At 35.7% G+C, this 12,728-nt stretch overlaps 1 protein-coding gene across 4 annotated transcripts in view; it reads left to right on the forward strand.

Annotated features, from left to right (window-relative positions):
- The window catches only part of LOC143297487 (ceramide synthase 2-like), a 63,098-nt gene that overhangs the window by 32,714 nt on the left and 17,656 nt on the right, over positions 1 to 12,728 (forward strand). For all 4 annotated transcript variants that reach the window (XR_013057279.1, XR_013057280.1, XM_076609889.1 and 1 more), the window contains exons 5-9: positions 2,312 to 2,369; positions 6,304 to 6,354; positions 8,679 to 8,777; positions 11,029 to 11,157; positions 11,816 to 11,922. Coding sequence is in view for 2 of the 4 variants with exons in the window: in XM_076609889.1 (XP_076466004.1) it covers positions 2,312 to 2,369; positions 6,304 to 6,354; positions 8,679 to 8,777; positions 11,029 to 11,157; positions 11,816 to 11,922 (444 nt within the window). In the remaining 2 variants the exon portion in view is untranslated. The remainder of the gene's footprint in view (positions 1 to 2,311; positions 2,370 to 6,303; positions 6,355 to 8,678; positions 8,778 to 11,028; positions 11,158 to 11,815; positions 11,923 to 12,728) is intronic.

Raw genomic sequence — 12,728 nt, forward strand, 5'->3', positions numbered from 1 at the left:
TCAACAGACAAAAAAAAAAATCCGGAAAACTGAAAATTGCATCAAAAACCTTGGTGATTGATAATCATATTAATATTTTAAAGTATTGAAACTATTTTGCATCCATTAGTGCAGACCACATCAAAATTAATTTGAAAATATTTGAGAAACAAGCTCACTGCACTGTGACCTTCACCATGAGTCAAGGTCCCCTGGCAAGGTCAGGGATCTGAGGAAATCAGTTTGTCAGTAGTTTTGTTTATATTATATATATATATATATATATATTTTATTCTAGATTTATTTGTTTTATTATTTTTATTTTTTTAGAAATAAAACACAAATGCTATGACTATTAACTCAAAGATATGACCTTGAACATTGAACAAAGGTCATGACTGACATGATTGGTTGTTTCCAGTTAGCGATTTTAGTGTGTCCATTGCTCCAAGTCACATCAGTGTTAGCATGGACCCGTCCATTTGCCCAGTCACTCTGGCACATGATCACATAGAGTTGAGAGTGGTTGTCTTAACCATATTGACTGGTGCTGGTATACATTTGTTGACCCCAGAAAGGTTACAAAGTTTACCACAGTTGTCAGAAGGAATCAAATGCAGAGTATGGAACTTGGAAGACATTTTGTATCAGTTGTTCAAAACTTCAAAAAAATATTCATGCATGTAAGCAAATCAAAACACTTGTGGTGGACATGATTGGAATTTGAATTGATTCATCTCCATTATGATGTAATACACCATGCTCAGTTTGCATACATGGGTTTAGCCCTAAAAGTTATACACATAAATGCGCATTGTCCTAATTTAATTTCTCTCTGTAAGGAATGGACTTAAAAATTTTCAAAAACTATTGTATAAAAAAAAAAAAAAAAACTTTTTATTAAGCACATTGTCATCCTGAGCTGATTCTAAAAGGAAAAAGAAGTCCACAACAGCAGTTGCCAGTGGCTAGTTGGTCTTTTCATGGAGGATTAACTTCATTTCAAACCATGTCTTTTAAGGACGGGAAACAGTGGTCAGGTCATTAAAGTGTGATAAAGTTACTAAAATTGAGTTCCATTTTCTCGCCTTTGCACTAGAAAGGCTGTTGGCAGTCGAGCTGAATGTAAGGATTTGTTTTCCTGTTGATATGCTTCAACAGTTCCAACAATGATGCTTTGATGCTTCTGGTTCAGTCTTTTTTTTTCGAAATCATTTTACTTGTGTTTGTGTGTGTGTGTGTGAGAGAGAGAGAGTGGGTGTGTGCTCGTGCGTGTGTGTGGTTGGATGGGTGTAGTAGTACATGTCCCTTTTTTTCTGTCCTAGGAAAATGTGTTGGTCTGTATTGTCTTTCACTTTCCCATCATCTGTATACATGTACAGTAAAAAAAATAACTTGTGCTAGTTCTCATTTAGTCTGTTATTGTACATCCCCCTTCTCTTGCCTTTTCAGATTCTCTTTCTCTCTTCCTTTATTTCACAGAACAATAAGGTGTCATCTGTCATATCTTTTACTACCTCCATATCTGTTTCACTCCCTTTCTGCTTCATGCTGTGCGTCAGGATTTAAGATTCTTTTAAGCTTCATTATGTTTTCATTGCCATTGCATTGATTCATGATTGTCACAAGGATGGTAAAGAAATGGTGGTGACATTGCTACAGAGCTATGGGAAAATCAATCTGTTATTTTTGCTGCCTTAAGTATTTATAAAGATTAGCAGTGGAAATGTTATTTCAATAGTACATATTTAACAGCAGTCACGAATTAAGGTCTCGAAGCTTTAAGTACAGAAAATATAAACTGACAGTTTAATAATTAGTGGTTTATCAAAACTTTTAACACTTCGGTTTAGGTTAAAAGCTTATGAAGAGAACATTACCTGATACTATGAATATGATTGTGATGACAATGATACTGGAATTCAAATATGTGACACCACATATATATTCCTATTCAGTTACAGCATATGTTTGCTGAGTATACTTTTTAAAAAAAACATGGAAGAAAATTTTACATTATAGAAACAAAAAAGTAACTAAATGGATGTGATTAGTTTGCTTTCATTGGATCAGTAGACTAGATGTGATCATCCACCTTCAAAATGAGAGTACTTTTTTGTTTTCTTTGACTTGATGAATATTGCAGTATCATGTTAGTTTAAGTAATGTCTTTACTCCTCTTAATCAAATTAACTACTTATATTCTCTTTTTTTTCTTTTTTTTTTTTATTGATGAATACTGCTTTAAGGAGTGACTTTTTTCTTTATACTTTGTGGTGATAAGTCTTGTTTTCAGTGTTCTCACTTCTTTCCTTTTCTTTTTTTATTTCAGCTGGCATTTGTTGGTTTACACTTTTACTTTCACATTTGGAATGTGGGCACTGTGGGATGTAAGTATTTTTTGTCAGTGTTTTACTTGCCTGTCAGTGTCATGTACTCTCATACATGTTTATCACGTTATGTGTATCCATGTGTGTGTGTGTGTGTGTGTGTGATGCAAAAGCAAATGATAAATCATCTCTCTCCCTCCCTCTCTCTATATAATATATATACGTATATGTATATATGTATATATATATATATATATATATATGTATATATATATAAGATATATATATGTGTGTGTATGTGAGTGCAAGTGTGTGTAGATAGATGATACATACACACACACACACACACACACACACACACACACACACACACACACACATATATATATTTATATTATATATATATATATATATTAAAAAAAATATGCTGTGCTTTTGCTTTGATAATTTTGATAATGGTGATAATGGTATACTTTTGAAGCTTGCCTCAGTTCAGAACAACACAAAATTTCTGCATTACTGACCGCAAGTGGGAGGAGGCATTTGAACACATAGCATTCAAATAGACCCTGAACTATTCCATTTCAAATCTGACATCCTGATATTATTTCTTTGTTATGATGATTATGATATTTAAGAAGATATTTTTGTGCAGTGATTTTCCTTTGATAATGGCTCTATTGATATTCTTTGGAGGCTGCCTTAGTTTAGCAGAACACGAAATTTCCATAATTTCTAACTCATCTATAATATAAAGTTTGTATGCTTCCTGTGAATAAAGCACTTTTTTATGAGTGTAATTAAAGTGAACATTAAAGCCACAGAACTTAGAAGCCATCAGTATTGAATAGTCAGATGATAATATGAAGTTTATGAATTGAATTTACAACTAAGTCTTGTCTTCTCAAGTCTGTACATCTCAAGATATGACAGAGAGCAAAGAGAACAGCCCTGTCACTTTTTCGGTTGTCTCAAAACCCAAAATGGATCTCCATAGCAACAGGGTTACCATCCCCACCTTCATAGCGAGTCATGTATTTGAAAAAAGAGAAGAAAAAAAAACGAAGGGGGGTGGGGTGTCTAAAATACTTTGGCCCTCAGTGCCTGCTGTCATGGTGATAACAGGAGAGGGAGAGAGTTTGTTTTTTGTTTGTTTTGTTTTGCTTTTTAAGCAGCTGAATATATTTCAGATAATCAGAATATCAGCCTATCATTTTATTTTTTAGATTATTAATTTTTTATGTTTGTAATACATTGAATGCAAGCTTTTTGCAGAAGAAAGCCATTGCAGACTCAATTCCTATTTTGAGACTGCCAGTTTTCGCTTCTTTTCTTCCCACTGCTCAGTGTGTGAAAAAGGCATGCAAACCTTTTTTTTCTTTTTCTTTTTTAAACCATTATTATTATTTTCACTCTGACACGCATCTATGAATAGATTTTTTAGTGCGGAAATAATGATCCCCAAGTCTGAAGATCAAGATCGCACTATGGCAGTTTCTGCTGAAAGGTTAGAAATAGGCTACCAAGTCAAAGAAATAAAGCCTGTTATATAATGGGAAGTGGTATTATCTTCCATGAATATATTTCTCCAATTTTGTGCTTCTGGTTGGAGATCAATAAGTCAACAGCCTGTTTATTTATTTCATGAAAAAAGGTAATAGTATAACTATAACTATTATAAGTCTTATCAATCAAAATGATATCATCTGTGTTTTTTGAAGGTGAAAAAGCAAATTAAATGTATACAGTGCATGCAGGATGAAAAGCTATTTTCAGCTTCTACCATGTGTTTAATCATATTCATAACTGTTTTAGTGTTCAGTCATATTCGTAACTGTATAGTTTCCAGTTTACCCATGCTGCGATGAGGTAAAAGTTTTTGACCAACTTTCAATCTTTAATATTCATCTTTATCTCACGTCTCCCCTCATGAATAATTTTTCTGTTGTTGTTGTTTTGTCTTTTCCACACATTTAGGTCACATTGTCTTTGTCAGTGCTGGCATTTGATTAAAAAGAAGAAGAAAAAAAAGAAAAGAACAATTGGACAACTTAGACATCAGGTAATGTTCACACCAGCCAGAGACAAACTTAAGACAAGCACATTTTTGATTCAAGGTATGAACAGTATCACTCAGTACGTAATGATTTTTCTTCTTTTTCTTTTTTTTTGGGGGGGTGGGGGGGTTACACATACACATGAACCAGATAAGTTCAGTTCTGTGCTGTGATGCACACACACACACACACACACACACACACACACACACACACACACACACACACACACACACACACACACACATTCCCCCCATTTTTAAATGTCATTTTCAGATTGTGAGTACATTAGTCTAGATTGTTCTTTACAGACTTCATTATGGTGGTATACTGATACAAATAGTCTTGGTGTTATCCATATATATATATATATATATATATATATATATCATCACATCAGCCATAGTTTGCTTTGTCTTGCAATTAGATACAGTTGTCTCACAATACTAGTACTACTAGTAATTTCCATTGCATTGTTGACATGATTGTGTGTCTGAATGTGTGGTTTGTGTGTGTGTGTGTGTGTGTGTGTGTGTGTTCTGAACAACAGTTTCAGTAATAGAATATAAATTCATGGACAAAACTTATTTGATGAACTGAAACTGTTGAGAGAAAAATTTAAACTATTTTGTGGAAATGGGTAAGTACTGAGCTTTTGAAGACTTCAGAAACAATAAGTGAATAACCAAATGATATGTGTGAATGTGCGTGTATGTTATTTATCTCTGGATATATGTGGATATGTGCATTAGATAAAAGGATTTGGACATATGTCAGTGTATATTTATGCTTTCTCGCAGTGTTCTTGAAGGATGCTCATTTTCTTAGACATAGTTTGAACACATTGTTGACTTTATTGTCCTGTCCTGTTTGTTTTTAACCTCACCTCTTGACTTATTGACTGTCGTTATCGCCTTGAATTGTGAAAAGAGTGCGCTTCATGGATTAAACTTTCATAGTGTATTTTTGCCTCACATTCCATTCATAAGTTGGTGATGCCCTGCTATATGTTTAGCTTAGGCTTCTGTTCCTGTTTCATCTAGATATGCAGGTACACCAAATCATTTAAATTAATGAATTATCCAAGCTAAAGAAACTACATTACTTTACGAGTCTTGCAGCTGTGATGTTGTTTTTTTTATTGCAGATGTTTAATTGGTTTGTTTTTTTTTGGGTTTTTTTGTTGCTTTTTTAATTTCCTTTTCTATGTAGATTTTTTTTTAAAGCGTTAGGTATAGATGTTTGTTTAGAAAAGCTGGAGAAGGTCACAGAAGAAGGGAGGGGGAGTGGAAAGGAGAGGTGAAGCACAAGGATAGAGGCTGGTTCCTGTAAATATGCTTCATACATGAGATATTCACAGATTAAATGTTAGAAACAACATCATCAGAGAAAGAGAGCAGTGTAAGTAAAGTCATTTGTGGCTTTTATCCAGTCTTTGAACAACAAGTTGTTATGGTGTGGATGACTGACAGGGGGTCATTTGTGGCTTTTATCCAGTCTTTGAACAACAAGTTGTTATGGTGTGGATGACTGACAGAAAATGCCATTGATTGTAAATTAATGCTGTTGTGAAGTATTCTTTATGATTTCCCCACATGCTCATGCAGAGGAGGAGGAACACATTGAAAACAAAATTTATACAGTGTACCTTAAAATTTGTTTGAAATTTTCTGTCTGCTGGCATATGTGGTGAGTGAGTGTGTGTGTGTGTGTGTGTGTATGTGTGTGTGTTTGTGTGGATGCATGTGCACTTACATATTTGTGTCTGTGTGTTTGTAAGAGAGATTGTTGTGTGTTTAAGGCATTCTTTATTGACAAAACTTTAGCAGAGGATGTTCTAAAAAAAATTGTAAGACTCTGTGTGTGTGTGTGTGCGCGCATGTGCTTGTGTGTGGGTGCATGCGTGTGTGTGTTGTTTTTGTTTTCTTTTTTTCCAGAAATCATGGCTATGGGTGACTGTCAACTGTTGGATCAACTGGCCAAAACAGGTGGAATGCTTTTACAGCATATATATTTATATATAATATGAATTATATTTTTGATGTGGAAATCTCTCCCTCTCTCTGTGCCTGTCTTTCTCTTTCTGTCTGTATTGCTCAGCTTTCATCTGTGCCTGTCTCCTTTACCTTGTTTATGTGTGTGTGTGTGTGTGTGTGTGTGTGTGTGCAGATGTTTGTACATTCAGGCATGATGTTTGTGTGACTTTGTGTATGTGTCTGTGTATGCGTATTTGCATTTGTGTTAGATGGGAGAGGGATCAAGAGTGAGTGTGCATATTCACAGTATGTAATTGTCATATTGAGTGTGCATATTCAAAATCAGTATTTCCTTTGTCCAGGTAGAAGAACTCCACAGTTTAGTAGAATCATATTCACGGAAACAGTTTCAGATTTCCCTTATGATATACCATGCAAAGTTAATGAATTATACAGTTACTGATATATACCAAAAAAATGTCCACATAACAGAATGATAACATCCCCTACTTGTAGATCATGGAAAACTGATGCTTTTAAAACCAAATATATCATAAATATCACATGTATTTGTGAACAAATAGTGTTGATAGGCCTAATTGCAAACTGTCCAGTGGAATCAACCAGCTCAATGTGTGTATAGTACAGATTAAAGGTCATACGATTGTCAAATGTGTATCTTCTGTTTTTGAAGGCTTTCTCTAATTGGGGGCACCAGGAAAAGTTTATCTACATCTTTTCAACGTTTTTTCAATGGTTCAGATAGCGTGGTGCCTGAAGGTAAATGCAAACAGGCGAGTCTAATTGTGAACAATGGGTTTGGGTACATGTGGACAATTAAAACAGAAGCAGGTCTTGAACCCATTTGACATTATATATTATTGGAACAGCACTCCAGACTGTTGTATTGTCCTCTTTACACTGAGATGAATGAGACATTAAGATCACATTTTTTTTGGTCAAGTGTAGAGTTGTGAATCAGCCATGATACAATTCCATAGTGTTATAGTATCACTTTGTTACAGTTAAAAACATTCATGTCCTTTCAAGACACTTCAGTGGATAGAAACAGAAATGATGAACTTAATAATGAAGTCTTTAAAATAGAAAAATATGAAGCGAAATCTTGAAAAAGGAAATAAAATTGAAAACTAAAGTTCTCTGTATTTCCTCGCCCTGTGTCCTGGTCTCTTTCCTCCTCTGTCCCTCCCTGTGTCTCTGTGTCACTCCATCAGAAACTGATTAGGGAAAAAGCAGGTATTTTCTTACTGGTTCTATCCATTTTCATATTTACTGTTGACAGCCATTTTTTTTCCTGTTCAGAAACTTTCAACAGTGAACTGAAAGGCTTCATTTACTGTTTACCAACACTGATGTTCATAGTCACTGTTGTAATCTTGGCAGTTTCTTGCTCAAAACTGTTGGACATGAACCTTCATGGCATTGGATCCTCTAGTCGTTCCAGAAAATCCAGCTAGACCTCTTATCTTTGGAAACCTTTTAGGTTTTCTTTGGTAAGATCAAGAAATACTTTGGCGCATGACCAGATCTGCTTGGGCAGAAAAGAGGCAGATGCTTTCCTGTACAGCACATGCACAGAACAGTACGTTTCATGTGCGATGGGTTTTGTGTGCGATGATGCTGTTGTTTGTTTGATACTTTCAGTAAAATTCAGTCATAAAAGTTAAAACGCAGAAGGAACTGTGGAAGGATTTCTGATTATAATTAGTGTCCTATCACACATGCTGGTGGCAGTAGACAAGTTAACATAAAAATTGAATTATGGGGGGAAAAAATGAGTACTTGTACATTTAGAAACTGCTGTGGTTAAAAATAAAATGAACTACTCTTTTGTAGTTGTTGTTATATTGATGCATGTATCTATGAAACTGTATGGCATTTATTAAAAAAAAGAAAGTTAATTATCAAAAAGAAACAATTATCAACTGTCTGTGGACATTTTTCTTTTCCTCTTCTTTTTTTCTGTGTGATGAGATGAAAGGTAGTCTGTTGCGAATCATTTAGCCATCCTCACTCACCTGCCTTTGTGCCACATGTACACACACACACACACACACACACACACAAAATGCACATGAATTTCATAATGGGTTCAGGTATGCAGTACATGGGCTTATGCGTGCACATGTGTGTTTGTACATGTGAGGTATGGATGCTTTATATTATCACTCTTTTTTGTTATTTTATTAAGTGAGGACTGTGTTTATGCGTGGTTGCTAATACTTAATTAGTGAATGTGTGTTTTTACATGCATGTTTGTGCGTGTGTGTATGTATAGGCACACTACTATGGTATTTTAATGTTGTATGTTTCAGCACATCGACTTTGACATTTACTTGTTTTATATGGTCGAGCTTGCCTTCTACTGGAGTCTGCTGTTTGCCATAGTCTTCTCTAAGGACTACCAAAAGAAGGTATGAACCATAATGTTCTCTATGGACTATCAAAAGAAGGTATGAACCATAATGTTCTCTAAGGACTACCAAAAGAAGGTATGAACCATAATGTTCTCTAAGGACTACCAAAATAAGGTATGAACCATAATGTTCTCAAAGGACTACCAAAATAAGGTATGAACCATAATGTTCTGTGCTTGGGGTGAGTCCTGTCAATGTCGTCAGTATCGGCGGATTCGTCGGGGGCTGTTGTTTGAGGGACGTGGTGGCGGTCTCCACTCTGGGAGGGACGCTCACTCAGTCTGGCTCCGCGACTAAGCCATTATTGTCGTTAGTAGGGGGCTTAGTAGGTGGTGTCCTAAGTACGTAAAATCAGAACAGGCACCACTGAACACCACCGAAGTGACTCAGCAGCAGTGCAGGGTCTCCTCTGGTGTGTGGCCTCCAGGCGACCTAACATCGATGGTTCCCTGTGGACTGCCGACGCTGGAACGCTGGAACGGGTGTGGCCGTGTATGGGGGAATCTAAATGAGCGGCGTGGGAGTAATGCCACTGAAACGGTGCAGATGATGGGGCAGCAAAAAAAACAAAAAAAGGTATGAACCATAATGTTCTCCATGGACTATCAAAAGAAGGTATGAACCATAATGTTCTCTAAGGACTACCAAAATAAGGTATGAACCATAATGTTCTCTGTGGACTATCAAAGAAGGTATGAACCATAATGTTCTCTAAGGACTACCAAAAGAAGGTATGAACCATAATGTTCTCTAAGGACTATCAAAAGAAGGTATGAACCATAATGTTCTCTAAGGACTACCAAAAGAAGGTATGAACCATAATGTTCTCTAAGGACTACCAAAAGAAGGTATGAACCATAATGTTCTCCATGGACTATCAAAAGAAGGTATGAACCATAATGTTCTCTAAGGGCTATCAAAAGAAGGTATGAACAATAATGTTCTCTGTGGACTATCAAAGAAGGTATGAACCATAATCTTCTCCAAGGACTATCAAAAGAAGGCAACTGGTGTGAACCATAATCTTCTCATTGGATTATGAAAAGAAGGTATGAACCATAATCTCAATGGACTGCTGAAAGAAGGTATGAACTGTATTCTCCTCCAAGGACTATCAGAAGAAGGTATTAACCAGATTCTTCTATAAGGACTGTCAAAAGAAGGTATGAACCATATTCTTCTCCATGGACTATGAAAAGAAGGTATGAACTATAATTTTCTCCAAGGACAACCAAAAGAAGGTGTGAAAAAAGTGTTATAGAGTAACCATGGAATATCAAAAGAAAGAGCATGTTGGTAAACAGCATGTGTACTAATACTACTAAGTAATGTCAGCTACATGCTGCTGCCACACACACACACACACACACACACACACACACACACATATATATCTATATATATATATGAAACTGTTGTTGGGTTTGTAGTGGTATCCATGAAAAGCGAAGAACTGGTATCAAGCAAATTATATTCTTGTGCAGTAAAATGTCACTGTAGAGTAAATGTGGATCTTTTCAGTGTAATTGTCTGACACACACACACACACACACACATACTGTTTTATTTGCATGTTGTTACTTTCTATTCCTATATTTAAATAAGATTGAAATAAATTTCCACTGTTCTCCACTACCTTCTTGTGTGTTTTTTTGTTGTTGTTTCTTGTTTTGGGTTTTTTGTTGTTTTTGGGGGGGGATGTGTGTGTGTGTGGGGGGGGTGGGGGGGTTGATTTGTTTGTTCTGTTCATTTTCTAGAATTAAGACAGTGCTGTCTGACAAGTACTGTTTTAATCTCATACAATTTTCAAATTGCAGTAAAAGTTTAATTAACCTATTTTCAGCGCCAGCCTTTGACTGAGGAATACAGCTGACAGCTACACATCAGAACTGTTAGCAATTCAGCATTGTACAGCTGCAACAGCTGGTATCGGTGACAGCATAGCACACAGCCATGTCTTTATATCTGTCATTAGTACACATCTTTTGTTGTTGTTGTTTTATTATTGTTGTTTTACTTCAAATGCCACATGTTTGTAATGGATGTGGAATATTCATAAGTATGGTTCACCTGACTGTCCAGTACAAAGGTGAATATCGCATTTTGTAAATGTTTTCCATTTTGTGTGTGTTGATGATTTTTTTTTTTTTTTAAATACTATAATTATTATCCAGAAAATGAACTTTGCTGATAGAGGCTCAGAAACTTACCATGGTGTGTGTGTGTGTGTGTGTGTGTGTGTGTTCAGGACAAGAAGGAGATGGTGCTGCACCACCTGGTGACCATCACTCTGATCTACTTCTCCTGGGCCTGTAACTTTGTGCGTGTGGGGACCCTGGTGCTGGTGGTGCACGACGTGGCTGACCCCTGGATGGCCGTAAGACAATGATGCACAGATGCCAACTTTTACTATATATATATATATATATATATATGTATGTATGTATGTATGTATGTATGAATGTACATATATATATATATATATATATATATATATATATATATATGTGTGTGTGTGTGTGTGTGTGTGAAATTGGGAAGTCTTTTGTATCTGTGAAATTTGATTTGATTTTTTTGTTTTTATAATTTTTTTGTATCTATGAATTTTGAAGAAAAGTTAACAGGTTTTGTGTTCCTTAATATCACTGCATTTGCCTAGTTTCTGAGCTGTGTGTTTAAATTCAATTTCATGTCTATTCACAAAATGTGAAATTACACATGCACACAAAAAATAGCTGTATGTTCTTGAATATGCATATGTGTCAAGTATTTGTCTCTGTGGTTTCCTTTTTATTTAATGTAATCCATATTCTGTCTCAGTTTCTATTGCTTCAAAATTTGATGGATCTGGAATGAGGAGAATACTTCAAAAAGAGTACCGTTACTTTTTCAGCTATTTTTCATGTACATCAGCAAAATGTCACATGTTGGTGGTTAACAGTTTTAATGTTTAGAAAAGATGTTAGTGATGTAGCTGTAGTTGGTGGATGGCTGGGTATTGCGGAGGTAAGGACGATCTCCTCTGTCTGTTGCAGATTGCCAAGATGGCCAAGTACAGCAAGTATCAGACTGTCTGTGAGGCTTTTTTTGCTGTGTTCACCATTGTCTGGATTGTGTCCCGCTGCTTCGTCTATCCCATGTGGTGGGTGTCTGACTCCCTCTTTCATTACACTGTGCAGTCATGGGTTTTTTTCTCTCTCTCTAGTGAGAATGTTTTTTTCTCTGTGTGTGTGTGTGTGTGTGTGTTTGGCAGCTAATGTTACCCTCATTTTTATAGTTCCATCTGTTACAGGTTTCTGTATTTCATTATCATATCATCTGTTGGATAGCCAGAGGTTTGTTGATGAGGCAGTATATTTGCTGGCTTATGCATACAGTGACACACATTTTGTTCATTTGTTTTTGATAGGAAATCCAATGCTTTATACATACATCCAGTAACACAGTAATTCCTGTTTCTTCTCCACACAGTAACACATTTTGTCCCTTAATTCTTTATCCATTCATACAAGAACATATTTTGGCCCTCTGTGATAGGAAATTCCAAGTCTTTATACATGCACAAAAACACATTTTGCCTGTTTTTGAGAGGAAATTCCAATTCTTTATCTATGAAAAAATGTACGTTTTTCACAGTAAATAGTTAGACACTCTGTATTTCTGTCATCAAATATCCTTCCTGTTCCATCTACCTCTAATCTTCCCACCCCCCACCCCCACTGATGCCATTGCCCCTATATCTTCTTTGCCTCATCTCTGTTCCACAACGCTTTGAAGTATTTGATCTTTTATGTGAGCCAGAAAACGTGTATTGTAGATATGCTTTATGTTACATATTCTTATATTCTTTAATACTAAAGGTCACAAGAATACATGCACATTTCCTCAGTGTCAGTGTCATTTATGCTAATATTAAACTATTTCAAGCCTCCAAAATAAGATTGCCAC

Source organism: Babylonia areolata, chromosome 2 (genome assembly GCF_041734735.1).
Source record: "Babylonia areolata isolate BAREFJ2019XMU chromosome 2, ASM4173473v1, whole genome shotgun sequence".
Classification (NCBI taxonomy): domain Eukaryota; kingdom Metazoa; phylum Mollusca; class Gastropoda; order Neogastropoda; family Buccinidae; genus Babylonia; species Babylonia areolata.